We start from the raw sequence: 15,951 nt of genomic DNA on the forward strand, positions 1-15,951 counted from the left end.
GTTTTCAATTAACTAACACTAATCATTGGTAGATTTGTTGTGTAATATCTTAAATGAAAGCTTTTAACTTTCCCGGATCTATAAAAATAGTATTATAACAAATTTAAATCAAAAAGTTTGGCTCAAACCAGCAAAAAAATCGGACCAAGCATCTTTAATTTGGTAACATTTAATACTCATAAATGTATTTTTAGAAGTATAAACTTGTCTAATATTTCAAAAGCAATGTAATTGTTATTTTGAGAAATGAATTCTTCCTTTGAAGTTTGTACATACTCAGCGCCTTGAGTACCTTGTTTGGTAGATACGTGCGCTATATAAGAATTTGATATTATTGTTTAAGAAAAATATTTTTATGAAACCCAATCACCCCCACCCACCCCCCTCCCCCCCCCCTCTAAAAAAAAACCAACAAAAACAAACCCCAAACAATTCATTGTGGTGATTCAAATTTAAATTACATATGCTACCCTCAAATTTAGTATCTAAATATTTCATGAGCTTCTGGGTGAATAGTCGTCTTTGCAGTTAACTTGATGAGATAGATGTTTTCCCAAACTAGACAGATTGATTGGGATCAGTGTTTGTCATGGTTTGATGCAAAAGAGATGAATTTGTTGGATGGGCCTTCATAGCCATCATACTTTTCCTTTCATACAGTATTGTGTTGCCTTGACTTGTTTGGCACTGATCTATATATAGATTTTAAAACAAACTCTTCTTAAAGCTGAAAGAAAGATTCAGAAGATCTTCTTCTTCTTTTTCTTGACTGGGAGATCTCTTTTCGCTTTCTCATCGGCTAGTCTCTTCTCAAGGGCCTGTCGTCGTGCAAGCTCTGCCTCCTGTCAAGGAAGAATGACATGTGTGTTAGTCTCCGTTTAAAACGCTTACTTGGCATCTAAGGGACTGTGAAGGAGGTAACCCTGTTTCAGCCCAAGGAGTAGGTGGAAAAGCGCCCCTGGTGACAGTTGATTTAGGACGACAGACCAAATCAACAGGTGTAACTCTCACCTTGAAGAGGCTGTCTGGGCTTGTGATGTCAGGTGATGATTAACAAATTACTTAAAATTAAGAAACCGCCACACCCATGAATTGGCTTCCTATCCATTCATGAAACCAACTTCAAACGATATATCAGTAGAAAGTTCAGTAAGTCTGAGCGGTTAAGAGCAACGGACTCGAGCTCTTGTGTTTCTGTTTAGCTTAACAATTATGGAAATAAACGGTCGTATAGTCTTGTGCCCTTTGCTGAAGGCTAAATCAAACCCATCTAACATGTTGACATTTTTTATACCAAGGCTTAATCCTTTCTACACCACCATGAGGCTTACCTCTGCTGACCTGCCCGGTGACGGAGCACCCTTTCTTGGTGACCCTTTGGGAGTGATGGACTTTGTAGGTGACCCGACACTAGCACCAACTGTCTGTGCATTAGCTACAAGAGAAGGTGGTAACCGGTTGGCCCATGAGGGTCCAGTCTCGTCGACTGATTGACCTTCATCACCTGATAAATCTTCCAGTACATCCTCGTCTGAATGTTCTATAAAGAGAACGGGATAATACAATATTCATAAATTTAAATAGAACATCTTAAAGGCTTTATACACCTGCCTTGGAAGACAGCAATTCAAAGTCTGATTTATTCATATGTTTAGTGACCTCACAACAGATGCTCACAGCGTACTCAACTGGATACTACAGTTTCATCTTTTATCAAACCTTGCAACAGATGCTCACATCGTCATCAACTGCATACTGCATTTCTTACTTTTTTAAATCAAATTTGTACACTCTAGTTACTTCATAGTTTCTAGAAATAAATCAATCACAAGGGAAAATGACTGCCGCTTCTTTTGTCTTGGGTGAGGGACAATATCTGAGATATCAGGTCTTTAAACTTTCTTCTGTGACATCATCGAACATAATAAACAAATGGGTCTGTAAAATGCAAAGAGGGATGTTGTACCAGTCAAAAAGTCAAATCCAATGTTGTTTAGATCGAATATCATCAAAATTCAGCACAGACCAAAAAATGATCCGTACAGAAGCTGGCTGCAGTTTCTTGTCTTGGGCGAAAGACAATAGTGAGCTTTCGTCTTGTCTTGGGCGAAAGACAATAGTGAGCTTTCGTTTTGTCTTGGGCGAAAGACAATGGTGAGCTTTCGTTTTGTCTTGGGCGAAAGACAATAGTGAGCTTTCGTTTTGTCTTGGGCGAAAGACAATAGTGAGCTTTCGTTTTGGCAAACAGATGGTTCTGCAAAGGTAATGATGACATTTGGCGTCATCTGCGCATGCTTCAGCTTTGAGGACGGCCGTCCCTCAATTTATCTGACAGTACTTGGGATAAATCTGTGTTGTGCTGAAAATGACAAGTTTAGCTGAAAACTACTAATACATTCACAGAACCATCCGTCATCGGAAATGAAAACTGTATATTATCTGAGATACAGAGTAATTTTCTTGCTATACCTGGTTCTTCAGGTTTGTTTAACCAAGCATTTTTCATCATGACTTCCTTGTAAAGCTCTTGTCCTATTCCATCAAATGTGCACTTCCCTTGAGATTGAATCTGTCTCTCAAAAAACTGCAAGAAAAGAATCAAAATTACATCTTAAAGGCACTGGACACTATTGGTAATTACTCAAAATAATTGTAAGCATCAAAACTTACTTGGTAACGAGCAATGAAGAGCTGTTGATGGTATAACACATTGTGAGAAACGGCCCCCTCTGAAGTAAGTTTTTGAGAAAGAAGTTATTTCTCACTTAGATTTGAATTGAATTCGAGACCTCAGATGAGGTCACAAATTCAACATCTGAAAGCACACATTTTGTGCGACGTAGGTGTTTTTTTCTTCCATTACTCTTTCACAACTTTGACCAGTTGAGCTCAAATGTTAACAGGTTTTTTATTTTATGCATGTGTTGAAATACACCAAGTGAGAAGACTGGTATTTGACAATTATCAAAGGTGTCCAGTGCCTTTTAAGGTAGTGTCGTACTTTAGTAATGACCCAAAGAAAACAAATGGTTTCATTTCTATCTGAAATCTTAGTTTTATAAAGTTGGTAATGGTGGTAAGCATCCTTGCGAAATTATTTGTCTAAAATGCTTTCATTTATTATGAATCTGAGAGAGGGTCGGTGCCTGCCCGCAGATGCGGTTGGTTTTAACCCTACCTTTAAGAATATAGGCGGGGCGATCTTTGTTTGCTCGTTAACTATTGAGTCTCAATTGAGAAGAGGTATAGCATTAACTGTCATCACTGACATTTACTCTCTTTGAATCAAGATAAGGTAAAGTAGTTGTGGTGTTTGGAAAATCTGCTTCTTCTGAATATTAGTTTTGGTTTGTACCTATACACCGGTGTGTTATCACTGTATACTCAGTATTTTCCCGAGTCCTGTGAAAAAATATCACAGGCATGCTACTCTAGTAGGATTCCAACCCACGACCCTTGCAATTCTAGAGCAGTGTCTTACCAACTGGACTACCGAGATTGCCCGGTAGCTAGAGGCAGTTCGAATCCTTTGTTTCTTCTGGTTTGCCTTTTTAATCTTTAAAAAAAGAAATGTGACTATCCTTTACCTTTGACTGAGTCATCTCATTTCGGAATGCTTTCGCATCAAATGGCACAGTCAGAAGACTTCCTGAATGTTAAAATATAAGATGATCCATGGTCACTATTGGCAACTCGTTTGACATAGATGTTATTTTTTGCATTGGGGATAAAAATTACAAATTATTTTTACCCTTACACCGCTGTGAATAAGCACTGAATACTCAGTACTCTCCGGAGTTTTGTGAAAACAAAGACATCTATTAAATTGTTGCGGTACCCGCTGCTAACAAATAGGATTCGAACTGCCTCTAGGTACCGGGCTAGCTCAGTGGTCTAGTGGTTAAGACATCTGCTATAGCAATAAAAAGGTACGAATCCCACCCGATTGGATTTCTTTTTTCACAGAATTTGAGGAAGTACTTAGTATACAGTGCTTAACACATTGGTGTATAAGGGTGAAAACAAATTATATATTTAGAGTTAAAAAATACAGCTAAAATGACAATCAGGATGATGCTCTGGATCATCCCGGATGCTAAGACTATTATTCTTAAAAGAGACTTACTCCTTGAGACCTTTGCTCCGTCTGCTTTATAGTCCTCAATCTCAGCATCTTTCTTTGTCAGTAGATTCTGGAGCTCTCCTTGTTGTCTGCATAGCTCTGAGACCATGATGAGGAGGGGTGTGGCTAGATGCTGTGCATACTACATAGGGAGTCATTAACAATTAATAACTAGTAATTTGGGAGGCTAATTAACCTTAACTTGCATCTGAGAAGCTGAATTGCGAAGGAGGCGGCTACAACATGTTTAAGCCGCAGGCGTACAAAGCACCTTTGGCAGCCAGCCACATCAACCCATATACAATAACCATAGCACAGCCAGACATCAAAATTGTTTGACTTTTCCGGAGGAAGGAAAACTTGAGGGTGCAAAGATAAACCCTCGTGGCAACTCTAATACATACGACCTCAGTCGGGAATTGAACCAGTGTAACCTTGGTAAGAGGCCAGCACTTTATGCCAGCTCTAGCCCGGTTTTCTTATCAGATTTTGTAATGTTAATAATAATAAGTTCTTATATAGTGCATTTTACAATAACCATCTCAATGCATTTTACATTAGTGCTGGTCATTAGGCCAATAACATCCCTTTAATCTTTCTCAGCTCCCAAGGTCTTCCAGCTACCCTTGGTCATCTTCCATCTTCCTTTCTGGGAAAGTTCTAAACTCCCCTGGAATCCTTGTTGCTACTCAACAGGTATCTCTTCCAACTTACCATATCACTGCTGGCCTCTCGTCCATCAAACTCCCACCTGAAGGGAACATTTCCAGGTAGCTTTGAGAAGAGCTGTAAGGTGATCTTACTCTCATCTGGAGGTCTAGAGTATATGATCTTGTACATGTATCTTGAGCTTGATTTAGAGCTAAGGTTCTGCGAACTAAGGTCATCTTTAAGATGCTGGATAAGTGTCGCTACGGGAGCTTCAACATTGGGATTCAATCTCTGTGAAAAGAAATGTGATTTAAACATTATTCTGCCAAATAAAATAAAAATTGTATTCTTGAATGAACAGTTGCATGCAGGAATCTATCAGGCTAAAAAATATTAAGTTTAAAATTATTGTAATTGGTGAAAAAACTCAAGGACGCTTTTGCACACAGCCACAATCATGTTTACAAATTTTTTCTTTGTTTCCATTCCATTTGATGAAAAGCAGTTTGAGAAACCATTGATGTAGCAGTTATTTATACATGTATATCAATTATAATCACTGTCAATAATGAATAAAAAGTGCTTGAGGTTGTCGAATATAAAAACTGCAACGAGATACCCAATATTGTTCATTAGGTGTCTATGTAATACAAGGTGTAACCATGATTGTGGCTGTGCACCTATCAATTATTCTTGTTAAGGTTACCTTTGCTTTCTTCATGAAGGCATCTTTACTGCACTCCTCCGACCACATTGTGATCATGTCATATAACAGAATCTCATAACAGTCATCTCGGAAGATGAACTTGACGAGCATCCCTTGCTTCTTGATTTGGATTTGTTGCCACACCTGCGTCGCCAAGTCTGGTTTCCATTGTCGTCTCCATTCAAGTTCTGCAGAGGAACTCGTTGTACCTGACTCCATTTAGTAGCGAACACTGTACAAAAAATACAAATGATAATAAAAACTAATGATAAGACCTATGAGGTGTCTTGAGGTTTGTAGTTATTTTTAGATCAAGGTTTTTTATTTGATAAATCTCATGCCTTGCAACTGGTTGAAACATTAAATATTTACCTTTCTGAAATCAAACAATCTAAATTTTGAATATTGAAAAAGAAAAAGTAAAAAAATAAATGCAGCAATCTTTCTCTAAAATATAAATCAATTGTCACAAAGTCAATGCAAACTGTTGAATGTTGATTACAATTTCCTTGAAGAACTGTCAGCATTACACCTTCTACTTATTTCTAATAATCTTGGTTTAATTTTTTGTTTTTTATTGCTTAAAGTCTTGGCTTATAAAATTATAATTATATCATTTCTTCCTCGATGGTTATAATTATACTGTCACCTTTAATAATAAATTGGTAATTAGCTTTATAACAAACTTGAACCAATATGATTGATTATGATTTAAAGCCATTATACACTTTCGGTAAATAGTATTGTCCAAGTCCCTCATCATATCAAGATGGGGCAGAACATCTCTACAAATCAATATTTCAAGGACTCAATTCAAGTCGAGGTAATGTTTATTGACTGTTGAGTGTTAATGTTAATTGTTAATGACGAACAGAGGGTCCTACTAAAAGCTGACAACAAAGCCAAAGTGCCGCCAATATGCCGCCAACAAGTTTTAAATACCTCAAAAATGGCAAATAAACCATAGATATATTAGAACTATGTGTGTTCTGCAATATAAACATAAATTTAATGGAAAAAACTTCACGAAAAGTGTGAATTTTTAACCAGAAAATAACCTAAACTTTCACGGGAAACGATTCGTCGCCATCTTGGCTTAAAATCGTGTTTGGACCAGTCCATTATGGTGCGGGTACGTGTAAGTCAGATTTAGCAATAGAGGGCGGGCGTCATGCACTGTGGACACTGCAGTGAAGGTATTCACATGAAGCCCGCTCTCTGTTGTTGACAAGTGCTAAATCTACCCGTATCATAATGGTCTGGTCCAAACACGGTTTTTAAGCCAAGATGGCGTCTGACCGCTTTGCGTGCAAGTGAAGTTTTTTTCTGGTTAAAAAATACACACTTTTCGTGAAGTTTTTCCATTAAATTGATGTTTATATTACAGAACACATATATTTCTAACATATCTATGGTTTATTGGCCATTTTTGAGGTATTAAAACTTGTTGTTGGCGTGTTGTCGGCGCCCTGGACTTGTTGTCGGCTTGTTGTCGGCTTAGGACCGCGAACAGACAGTCTGACAGTGACACTGACACTGACAGTGAGTCAGCAGCATTCATTACACTTACAGACTCCAGTCACTGTCAAAATGCCAGTCAGGTCTCAGAATAGCCCCACTTGTGTGGCCAAGGATAGCTCAGCTATCCTATTCCTTGGCCACACAAGTGGGGCTAGTCTCAGAACAGACTCAAGATAAATTGTTAACAATCTCCCTGACTTACTTTTCTTCAAATTCAACAAGTTTCAATTCAATCAAAGTTTCATGCCTTATTTACCTTATTATAATGTATATTGATAATGATATGGTGTGTCGAATTCTCAATTATTGTGCTAGCCTGTCACACTCATACAATGCTGCATAGAGCTAGGACTGCCCGTATATCAAATAGATAATCAAACCATATCAAACTGTGTTGTCAAAAATATTGCTAATGGGCGCCGCCATTTTCTTAAAGAGCGCCCTCACTTGACGTGGCAAAAAAAGGTTTATTTGAGATTTTTAGTAAAATTTTACACAACTTGACACAAGGTGGCGCTCTTACTCTTTTCGATTGCGTAAAAAAAAGTAAATTGCTTCTGATTAGACATGAGTTGCCTGCTGACGCCGTTGATAGAAAGTGATAGTTTTTATCATCTTTTATGTGGATTTTTGTCATTTTATTGAGTTCAAAATGCTCGCTACATGTGATGGCTGTTGAATTTGATCTGTCACTGTCAGTAGCATCCATATGAGAGGCTGGGTTACATAATTTAACCGTGTGTGCATGTCAATGCTGTGCTAAAAAAAACTTGTTTGTTGAGTTTACGAACATGCCGTCGTTGTCGCCGCTTCAGGCCCACCAGGACCACCCGACAGCAACGGCCGACGGTGACCCGCCGGCTTACCATGGAGCTCTTACACCAGTCCAGCAAATGATAGCTTCAGGGACAGGAGCCATTTTAACATCTTTATTTAGTGAGTAAAATGAACAAGGGCGAGTATTAAAAATAGTTATTATAAAAATTTATATGATGAGTGATGACAACTGAAAATTGAAAAGATACAAAAATACAAGATTATATTACTTATAATACTAATAGATACCTTCCAAATTTGAATGAATGAATGCTTTTGACTTTGTCAGTTTGTGCATAATTAAAAAATAGGAAAAGTTTCCGTATGGGTATGGCCATATGGCGCCACCACTTTCTCATTCGATATGAAATAATATTAATTAGTGTCTAATTACCTCAATGAGATATCCTTTTTGTAAAAATTAGTGAAAAAGTGGTGGCGCCATACGGAATCAAACAAATATTGTAAAGTTAAAAGGTGTGAATTGTGGGACACTCTCTTGGTTGGGTAATTTTTACTTTGATGGCAGTAGATAGCCATCTGTACCAAGATAGATCCATCATTCTCGACAGAGGTTTACAGTACACATTAGGACTAGTAGTACACATTCACAATCTTTGATTTGAAACGATTGAAATTATTTTCATTTTGCAAAGGGCCAGGACCCCAGAGCTATGGAGGTCATGGCCATATGGCCTCTGGGCCTCAGTTGTATTTCAAAGCTCCTTTTTCCTTCCCACAATGCCTTTCGACGATAGAGAAAAATCAGCAATGCAGAATTCGCGAAAAGTTCATTCATGGATATTGCATCTTGTTCATTGTGTTGTGGTCTGACTGGTGGTGCAGCTGACTGACTGAAGTCTCACTAATCAATCTTTATTTATTTACAGTGACTCCATTGGATGTGGTGAAGATACGACTTCAGTCTCAGATGAAACCTATGGCTAAAGGTGAGTGTGAATGCCAGGAGAAGGAACATCCTCCACCCATCTACCCTTGGGCCCAGTAGGGCAGAATCACTTCCCCTACCCGGGTACCCACCCACCACCCCATTGGCCTAGGAGGGCACAACCCCCATCCTCCACCCATCTACCCTTGGGCCCAGTAGGGCAGAATCACTTCCCCTACCCGGGTACCCACCCACCACCCCATTGGCCTAGGAGGGCACAACCCCCATCCTCCACCCATCTACCCTTTGGCCCAGTAGGGCAGAATCACTTCCCCTACCCGGGTACCCACCCACCACCCCATTGGCCTAGGAGGGCACAACCCCCATCCTCCACCCATCTACCCTTTGGCCCAGTAGGGCAGAATCACTTCCCCTACCCGGGTACCCACCCACCTCCCCGTTGGCCTAAGAAGGCAGAAGTCCGCAGATCCCCCATCCTCCACCCATCTACCCTTTGGCCCAGTAGGGCAGAACCCCTATCCCCTACCCGAGTACCCACCCACCACCCCGTTGGCCTAAGAAGGTAGAAGTCCGCAGATCCCCCATCCTCCACCATCAACCCTTGGGCCCTGTAGGGCAGTATCACTTTCCCCTACCCGGGTACAGAACCCCAATCCTCCTCCCACCTACCCTTAGGCCCAGTAGCCTGAGTAGGGCAGAGCCGCTATCCCCCACCTAATGGGGCCAGTAGGACAGATCCCAAGTTTTCCACTCTCCCTGTAAAGAATTGGACCAGTTGTGAATCTTCCCTGTAAAGTCAAAAAGATTGTACATTTTTTGCTGAACTGGTTATTACTTTTTGTGTGTATCCCATGCTAGTAGGACAGTGTTTTCTGTACTGCAATGGATTAATGGATCACATCTGTCATTGTACAAATGGAAATGGAATGAAAGGAGCCGCCGCAGCATCCATCAATGCTAACGCTTGGTACAAACGACCCGGACACTTCAATGGAACATTTGTAAGTGTTTGTTAGTTTACTTCAACATTGAACTAAAAGGAAGCCTAACATATTGCTACATCTTTTAGATCGTCCAATAAACAAGCACAGAAACCTCAGTGTGCGTTGCCATTTTAAAGACCAGGTCATTCCTGGCGTGTTATATTTGAGACTGCTGTGCCCTAATAGAGGACCTCGACCACTCAACTACATCGACGTGATCGGGAGAGATACGGAGGCTGAAATCGTGGATCTTCCAAACACCTCTGGCGTGACGTTGTGCATGGAATCTCGGTTGCGATCGCTAAATGATGATGATGATGATTTTATCATACATTGTGTCACATGATAACGACACACCATATCCACTAACCTAGGTTCTATTTATATCTGCAATGTTGAAAATTTCTGATTCGGATAAAAATTACTTGTTTTGTTTCCAGGATGCATTCTTTAAGATTGCAAAACATGAAGGAATTACAACGCTATGGAGTGGACTTCCGCCAACACTGTAAGAAACTTCTTTTCAATATTGAGCTGACTTTATATCATGCTTTATATCAAAGCACAGTACTGTCAGTGCAAGTAATAATGTATGAACTTGGAGCAAAGTTATGTTTTTGAGAAGATGCTTAAAGGGAAGGTACACGTTTGGTAGTTGTCAAAGACCAGTCTTTTCACTTGGTGTATCCCAACATAAGCATAAAATAACAAGCCTGTGAAAATTTGAGCTAAATTGGTCGTCAAAGTTGCGTGTACGAGGATGATAAATTAATAGTCTGTAACCATTTCGGATTACATGACACTACATGCAGCACAGTAAAAGTTTTCGCAATCTGTATTCGCGTCGTCCGTGGATTGTAGCATTCAGGTCTGTAACTTAATAGTACAATATTTCGAAATGTTTGGGGTGTTATAAAACAAATATTGACTGCTTTTACTCATGCAATGGTTAAAACTATGACTCCCTCGGTGATCCCCGGAGCGTTTTATTTTCGCCGAGGGAAAATAAAACGCTCCGGGGATCACCGAGGGAGTCATAGTTTAAACCATAGCACTCAAAGCAGTCAATATTTGTATACTATAGGTAGTAAACTTTCAGGTACATTTGTACAAGTGTTGGCTCCGAGAAGAAATGGTGTTGTCTCGTGAAGATGAGTAGAGTACAGGTGTATGTTGTTCTTCTCAGAACCAACACTTCTCCCAAACGATTTTTATGCATTCTTGTACCTTCAAGTTTACTGTCGTAGTTTATCTTCAGAAGGTAAATTGATTTGCAAAATTTGCCCCAACCCTGGTCTCGGTAAAAATGGATTAATTTTAGATTGTTTATCTCTTGTCCTGCAGCCTCATGGCAGTACCAGCCACTGTCCTTTATTACACATGCTATGACCAACTCAAGGAGTGGATGGGTTATGAAAATGGAAAGTCTAGCTTGGCGATACCCATGGCATGTGGAGGGATAGCAAGAGGTAAGTCAAGGAACATACCCAATGGGAACCTAAATGGGCTTAACGGGTTTAAATGGGAACATTGGGTATTTTGAAGGAATGGATGGATTATTAAGAATATGGAAAGTCTAGCTTGGTGTTAACTTGGGATTTAGAGGTATCAACTGATGTTTGAAGTTGAGATTCCCACACAAAATTTGGTAAACTTAAAATTTGACAATTTTAATTCTGCAAGTTTATAACATCAAATGATACATTTGTTTTATGAACTGGCATTTTCTGTTTATTCATTTGGGCAGAGTCTTGAGGCTGGCTTTGTTCAAAGAAAATATATCAAATAAGAAATCTTTTTTCCTCTGCAGTATTCGCCGTGACGGTGATCTCTCCTCTGGAGTTGGTTCGGACCAAGATGCAGTCACGACCTTTGACCTACAATGAGCTGGTAGGCTGTATCCGGACATCTGTAAATGAAGAAGGCTTGTTATCACTATGGAGAGGTCTGGGTCCCACACTTCTCAGGGATGCTCCATTTTCAAGTGAGTACCCATTCTAGAGTCAATCTTTGGACGAAACACTTTTGCTTTCTGGTCTAACTTAGGAAAACATTTGTGAAACTTTGATTGAAGAATTTTTTAATGTTTACTGAAAATAGTATAAAATTAGAGAGGTCGGGTTGGCATCTAGTGGCATCTTTCCTCGCCTTCCACCTCTACCTCTAGGACCCTGGTTAAGATCGCACTGGAGCACTGTGTGGATTAGGTTTTTAGTTGCTACCTGACCGCCTGGGTTTTTTCTCTGGAATAATTCTGCAGGGTTTTCCTCCCACATCTAAAACTTAAACTTTCTTCTTCGTCTTCTCTCCACAGAAATGTTGCCATAAGTTTCTTATTTCTCATGTCTTTATGTCATGTGATTAAGTTCGCTTTTCTAGTGTACTTGGCTTCACAACCAGAATTGAAATAAAATGAAATAAAACATTTGTTCTGGGATAATGTTTTTCTCTTTGCTGTATGTGTCTAGCTGTATCTAACGTTTTACATGATATGGTTATCAAATCTGCAATTGTGCTGTTGTGGAATATCCTTAGTCTTTATTTAAATTTTGCTGTTTGTCTATGTATAAGATGGCTCTTTATCAATGTGTTATAATAAATATATTTTTAAGATTTTAATGTTTTGTTTGTAGTTGCTGGGAAAATAAGAAAGAAGAAAAAAAAAATAATAATACAAATAATCTTACAGTCATAATCAAATAGTGACAATACATATATTTTGTTTCTTGTAGTGTTATTGTGGATGAACTATGAGTACATGAAAGCTAGAGTCTGTCTGAGATACCACATGAAGGAACCAACATTCCTAGCTTCGTTCTTCTCGGGTGCTGTCTCAGGAGTTGTAAGAATTTAGTTTGAATTCATTCTTATTGTTTAGTAATCAAATTTGGGTTCATGATTTTGTACCATGTTAAAGGAACACGTTGCCTTGGATCGGTCGAGTTGGTCTATAAAAAGCATTTGTAACCGTTTGTTATGAAATGTATATGGTTAGAAAGATGTTGTAAAAGTAGAATACAATGATCTACACAAATATGCCTCAAAATTGCGTGTCGGCCATTTATGGGAGTCAAATTTTTGACTCCCATTAATGGCCAACCATGTTAGTTCGCAAAGTAAAAGGAAAACCACGCAGTTTCTAGGTAAAGTTATGTGGATCATTATGTTCTACTTTTAAATTATCTATCTAACCATTTGCATTTTATAACAAACGATTACAAACACTTTTCGACGAACAACTTGTCCGATCCAAGGCAACGTGTTCCTTTAAGGATTTGCTTTAAAGATAATCAGTGATTACTTTGTTTGAACATTTAGTTTTCAATTTCTCTTTTAAATAATTCTGCTGCCACTGCCCTGGGGTAGATTTCACAAAGTGTTAGGACTAGTGCTATCTCAAGTAAGGATGAGTTTTCCCACCTTAAGTATGGACTAGCCTTAAGTTTTTAATATCCTTACTCTTTGTGAACTTGACCCCTGGCTGTATTGTTAACATGGTTGAATGGCCTCTGACTGGTCACCCCCGAACAAAGACATTGACCAACTAGGCAGACCGCCAACATAGGGCTAGGATAGCTCAGTTGGTAGAACGCCGCAACGTTAATCTGTAGGTCACAGGTTCGAGTCCAGCTCGCCATTTTTCCCCGTTTTTCAACACAATTTTTTAAAAGTTAGTTTGTTGATTTCTTTGTTTTACAAAAGAAGTACCAAAGTGGTTTCTCTGTTGAGTACATTTTTTGAGGGATTGACCCGAGTTGTAAACAATTTTGTTGTGGACGTTACTCTTGACTTATTTTGAATCATGTTTGGTTGCCACAGATTGCAGCTGTTTTGACCAATCCATTTGACGTCGTCAAGACCCATCGGCAGATAGAGCTTGGAGATGCACTGTTTAGTAAAAGTGAGTCATGAAAAAAACATTTCAATTGGCGGTAGTGTAATTATGTTTTTGTTTCATCAGGTGAATTGCTTGCCTTAAGAGGCCCCTATGCTGGAGAATAAGGATTTTCTTGACTTTTATGCTACTCATGGGGAACCCGATCCTTCTCCCATTCTGGCCCATTTCTATGGAATGAACACCCTCCCATCCTCCAACAAGTCACATATATACCAGCTTTTAAACTCATTAGAACACTTTTTTCTATATATCTGATTGTAGCCCACTGTAATATTGTCTTGCAACAGAAGGAGGAACTTAACAAGGAAATAAACAACTATTTCACAACTTTCTCTTCTTAGATGCTAAAGCGGAATCTGTGTCAACCTGGCACATCTTGAGAACAATCTATGCCCAACAAGGAGTTAACGGCCTCTTTGCAGGTAAGTCTCAAGGTCATCTAGAGGGCATCAGAACGGCTCAGTGGTTTTGATTAAATGCGGATAAACAACATTTTTGTATTGTATTGTATTTTATTGTATTGTATAGTGGTTTCTCTCCCTGCCTTTCACCTCTAGACCCGGCGGTTTGAATCCCACCTCAGACTGGAGCCTCACGTGTGGACTGGATTTTCAGTCCCACTTCTGATGTAAATTGATTATGTCATCTTGTTTCCTCTTCATTCGTTAATGGCTCTGTGTTTTTCCCCTGTCGATTCCCACCTCGGAGCGCAGCCTTGCATGTGGATTGGGTTTTCTTCAGTCCCTTCCTAAGTAGGGTTTTCCTCCCACATCTAAAGCTGAACATTTCTTCTCGTTTCCTATTTATCTTATTATTCGCCAATTGCTGTTGGATGTGTAATCAAATCAAATCATAGTTGGTTGAGTGAGGCAAGTTAATTCAGGGTTACAGGTTTTTGTCTCGTAAAAACTGTCTGGCTCTAGTAAAAATTTACCTTGTGGTTCATTACTTGATAAAAAAAATGTTTCAGTGCTGTTTACTGAATCTAAAAACAAAACTACTTCTGGAATTTTTGTAAAATGTTCGCATTGCGGCTCATGTTAGTTGCATATCAAACAAATACAATACTTTCATGTTCCTAAACTAAACAAAAACATCTACATTTTGTCATTTTCATCTGCAGGAATTGCTCCAAGAATAGCTAAAGTTGCTCCAGCATGTGCTATGATGATCGGAACGTATGAATTCAGTAAGTCCTTCTTCCATAAACGCAACGCGGCCTTGGCGATGCAGACATAGCTGTAGAAGTAAATCACTGTTATCAGAATAGTTGGAAGGGTTTCTCAAGAGGAACTTGGAGGCAATCAACTGCAGTCAATGCCACAGAACTACTTCAGTAGCACAGGAGTCATTCTGCAAACAATGGTTTACGATCCCCAAGGAATGTAAATGGGTTTTCTTCTTCCTTGAACTGGTTGCCTGTAAAGAAAGATGGGAGGGGGGGCGGGGGGCTCATTCTTATTGTAGACTACCAAATTGGGTCAAGGGTTCCTTTTGGATGTGACTTGTGAGGCCAAGATTTTGCAGTTTAACTTTTATACAAAGTGCGAGTACTTGCTAGGGTTTAATAGATGTAAATTTTTGCATCAAGAATGAAGAGTAATTGGTTTTTACCTTTAAACCAATGTGCGACTGTGTAAAGCACTGTTTACTCAAAACTTCCACTGGGCTATCTTGGTGGTCTAGTGGTAAGACATCTGCTCTAGTAATGCAAAGGTTGTGGGTTTCAATCCCACCCATGTGATTTACCTGTGGATTTTGTTTTCACTGCACTTATGAAAGTACTGAGTATACATCGGTGTAAGGGAAAAAACATGAAGTATTTATACTTGCTAGGGGCATCCTCCATGCTAGGGGGTTTAGGTGTTACATTAACATTTTCAGAAAACTTGGGAAAACGTTTAATATAGTTGGACAACTAAAGAAGGTAAATTAAAATCTGTGAATTTTCTTATTTTTGTTGGCACCAAGCAACCTAACTTTATCGACATCAACCACAAAATAAAATTAATCATGTTTTTTTTCTAAACTAAAATGTAGTAATTCAGTTTATCAGTGTTTACGGACCATCAAAAAGAAGACAGTCATGACAACATTTTGAGAGAGGCTTTTTGATTTTGACATTTAACTTAAAAATGAGTTATTCGGATCAAGACCACTCTGCGTTAATTGTTTGTTCTGTAACTCAGGAGACTACTGCAGGCATGGAATGTCATCTTCAAGAGGGCAAAGCCTTTACATTTTGCTAAGGGCACTCTCATTGTAAAATATTAAAGCCTTTGGGAAACTTTTGAAAGGGCACCAAGGCCAAGACATGGGGCAACAGAGGTCATAGCCTCTGTT

At 39.1% G+C, this 15,951-nt stretch overlaps 2 protein-coding genes across 3 annotated transcripts; one reads left to right on the plus strand and one right to left on the minus strand.

Annotated features, from left to right (window-relative positions):
• Positions 1-401: 401 nt before the first annotated feature.
• LOC117288307 (non-homologous end-joining factor 1-like) lies at positions 402-7,433 on the minus strand. The gene is made up of 8 exons (XM_033769115.1): positions 7,258-7,433; positions 5,481-5,712; positions 4,838-5,065; positions 4,127-4,265; positions 3,588-3,649; positions 2,470-2,584; positions 1,332-1,540; positions 402-842 (listed from the first exon to the last, which is right to left on the minus strand). Exons 2-8 carry the CDS (start codon positions 5,697-5,699, stop codon positions 741-743), a joined length of 1,074 nt encoding a protein of 357 aa, XP_033625006.1. The 5' UTR covers positions 5,700-5,712; positions 7,258-7,433; the 3' UTR covers positions 402-740.
• A 139-nt stretch (positions 7,434-7,572) lies between these two features.
• LOC117288247 (solute carrier family 25 member 40-like) lies at positions 7,573-15,593 on the plus strand. 2 transcript variants are annotated; one of them, XM_033769026.1, is made up of 10 exons: positions 7,573-7,937; positions 8,708-8,767; positions 9,586-9,728; positions 10,151-10,218; positions 11,055-11,179; positions 11,521-11,694; positions 12,443-12,552; positions 13,530-13,611; positions 13,950-14,030; positions 14,732-15,593. In XM_033769026.1, the coding sequence occupies exons 1-10, from the start codon at positions 7,793-7,795 to the stop codon at positions 14,845-14,847; spliced, it is 1,104 nt and encodes a 367-aa protein (XP_033624917.1). In that variant the 5' UTR covers positions 7,573-7,792; the 3' UTR covers positions 14,848-15,593. The 2 variants fall into 2 exon arrangements, with proteins under 2 accessions (XP_033624917.1, XP_033624918.1); XM_033769027.1 differs by having other exon boundaries at positions 9,589-9,728.
• The last annotated feature ends 358 nt before the right edge of the window (positions 15,594-15,951 follow it).

Source organism: Asterias rubens, chromosome 3 (assembly GCF_902459465.1).
Source record: "Asterias rubens chromosome 3, eAstRub1.3, whole genome shotgun sequence".
NCBI classification, from domain to species: Eukaryota; Metazoa; Echinodermata; class Asteroidea; order Forcipulatida; family Asteriidae; genus Asterias; species Asterias rubens.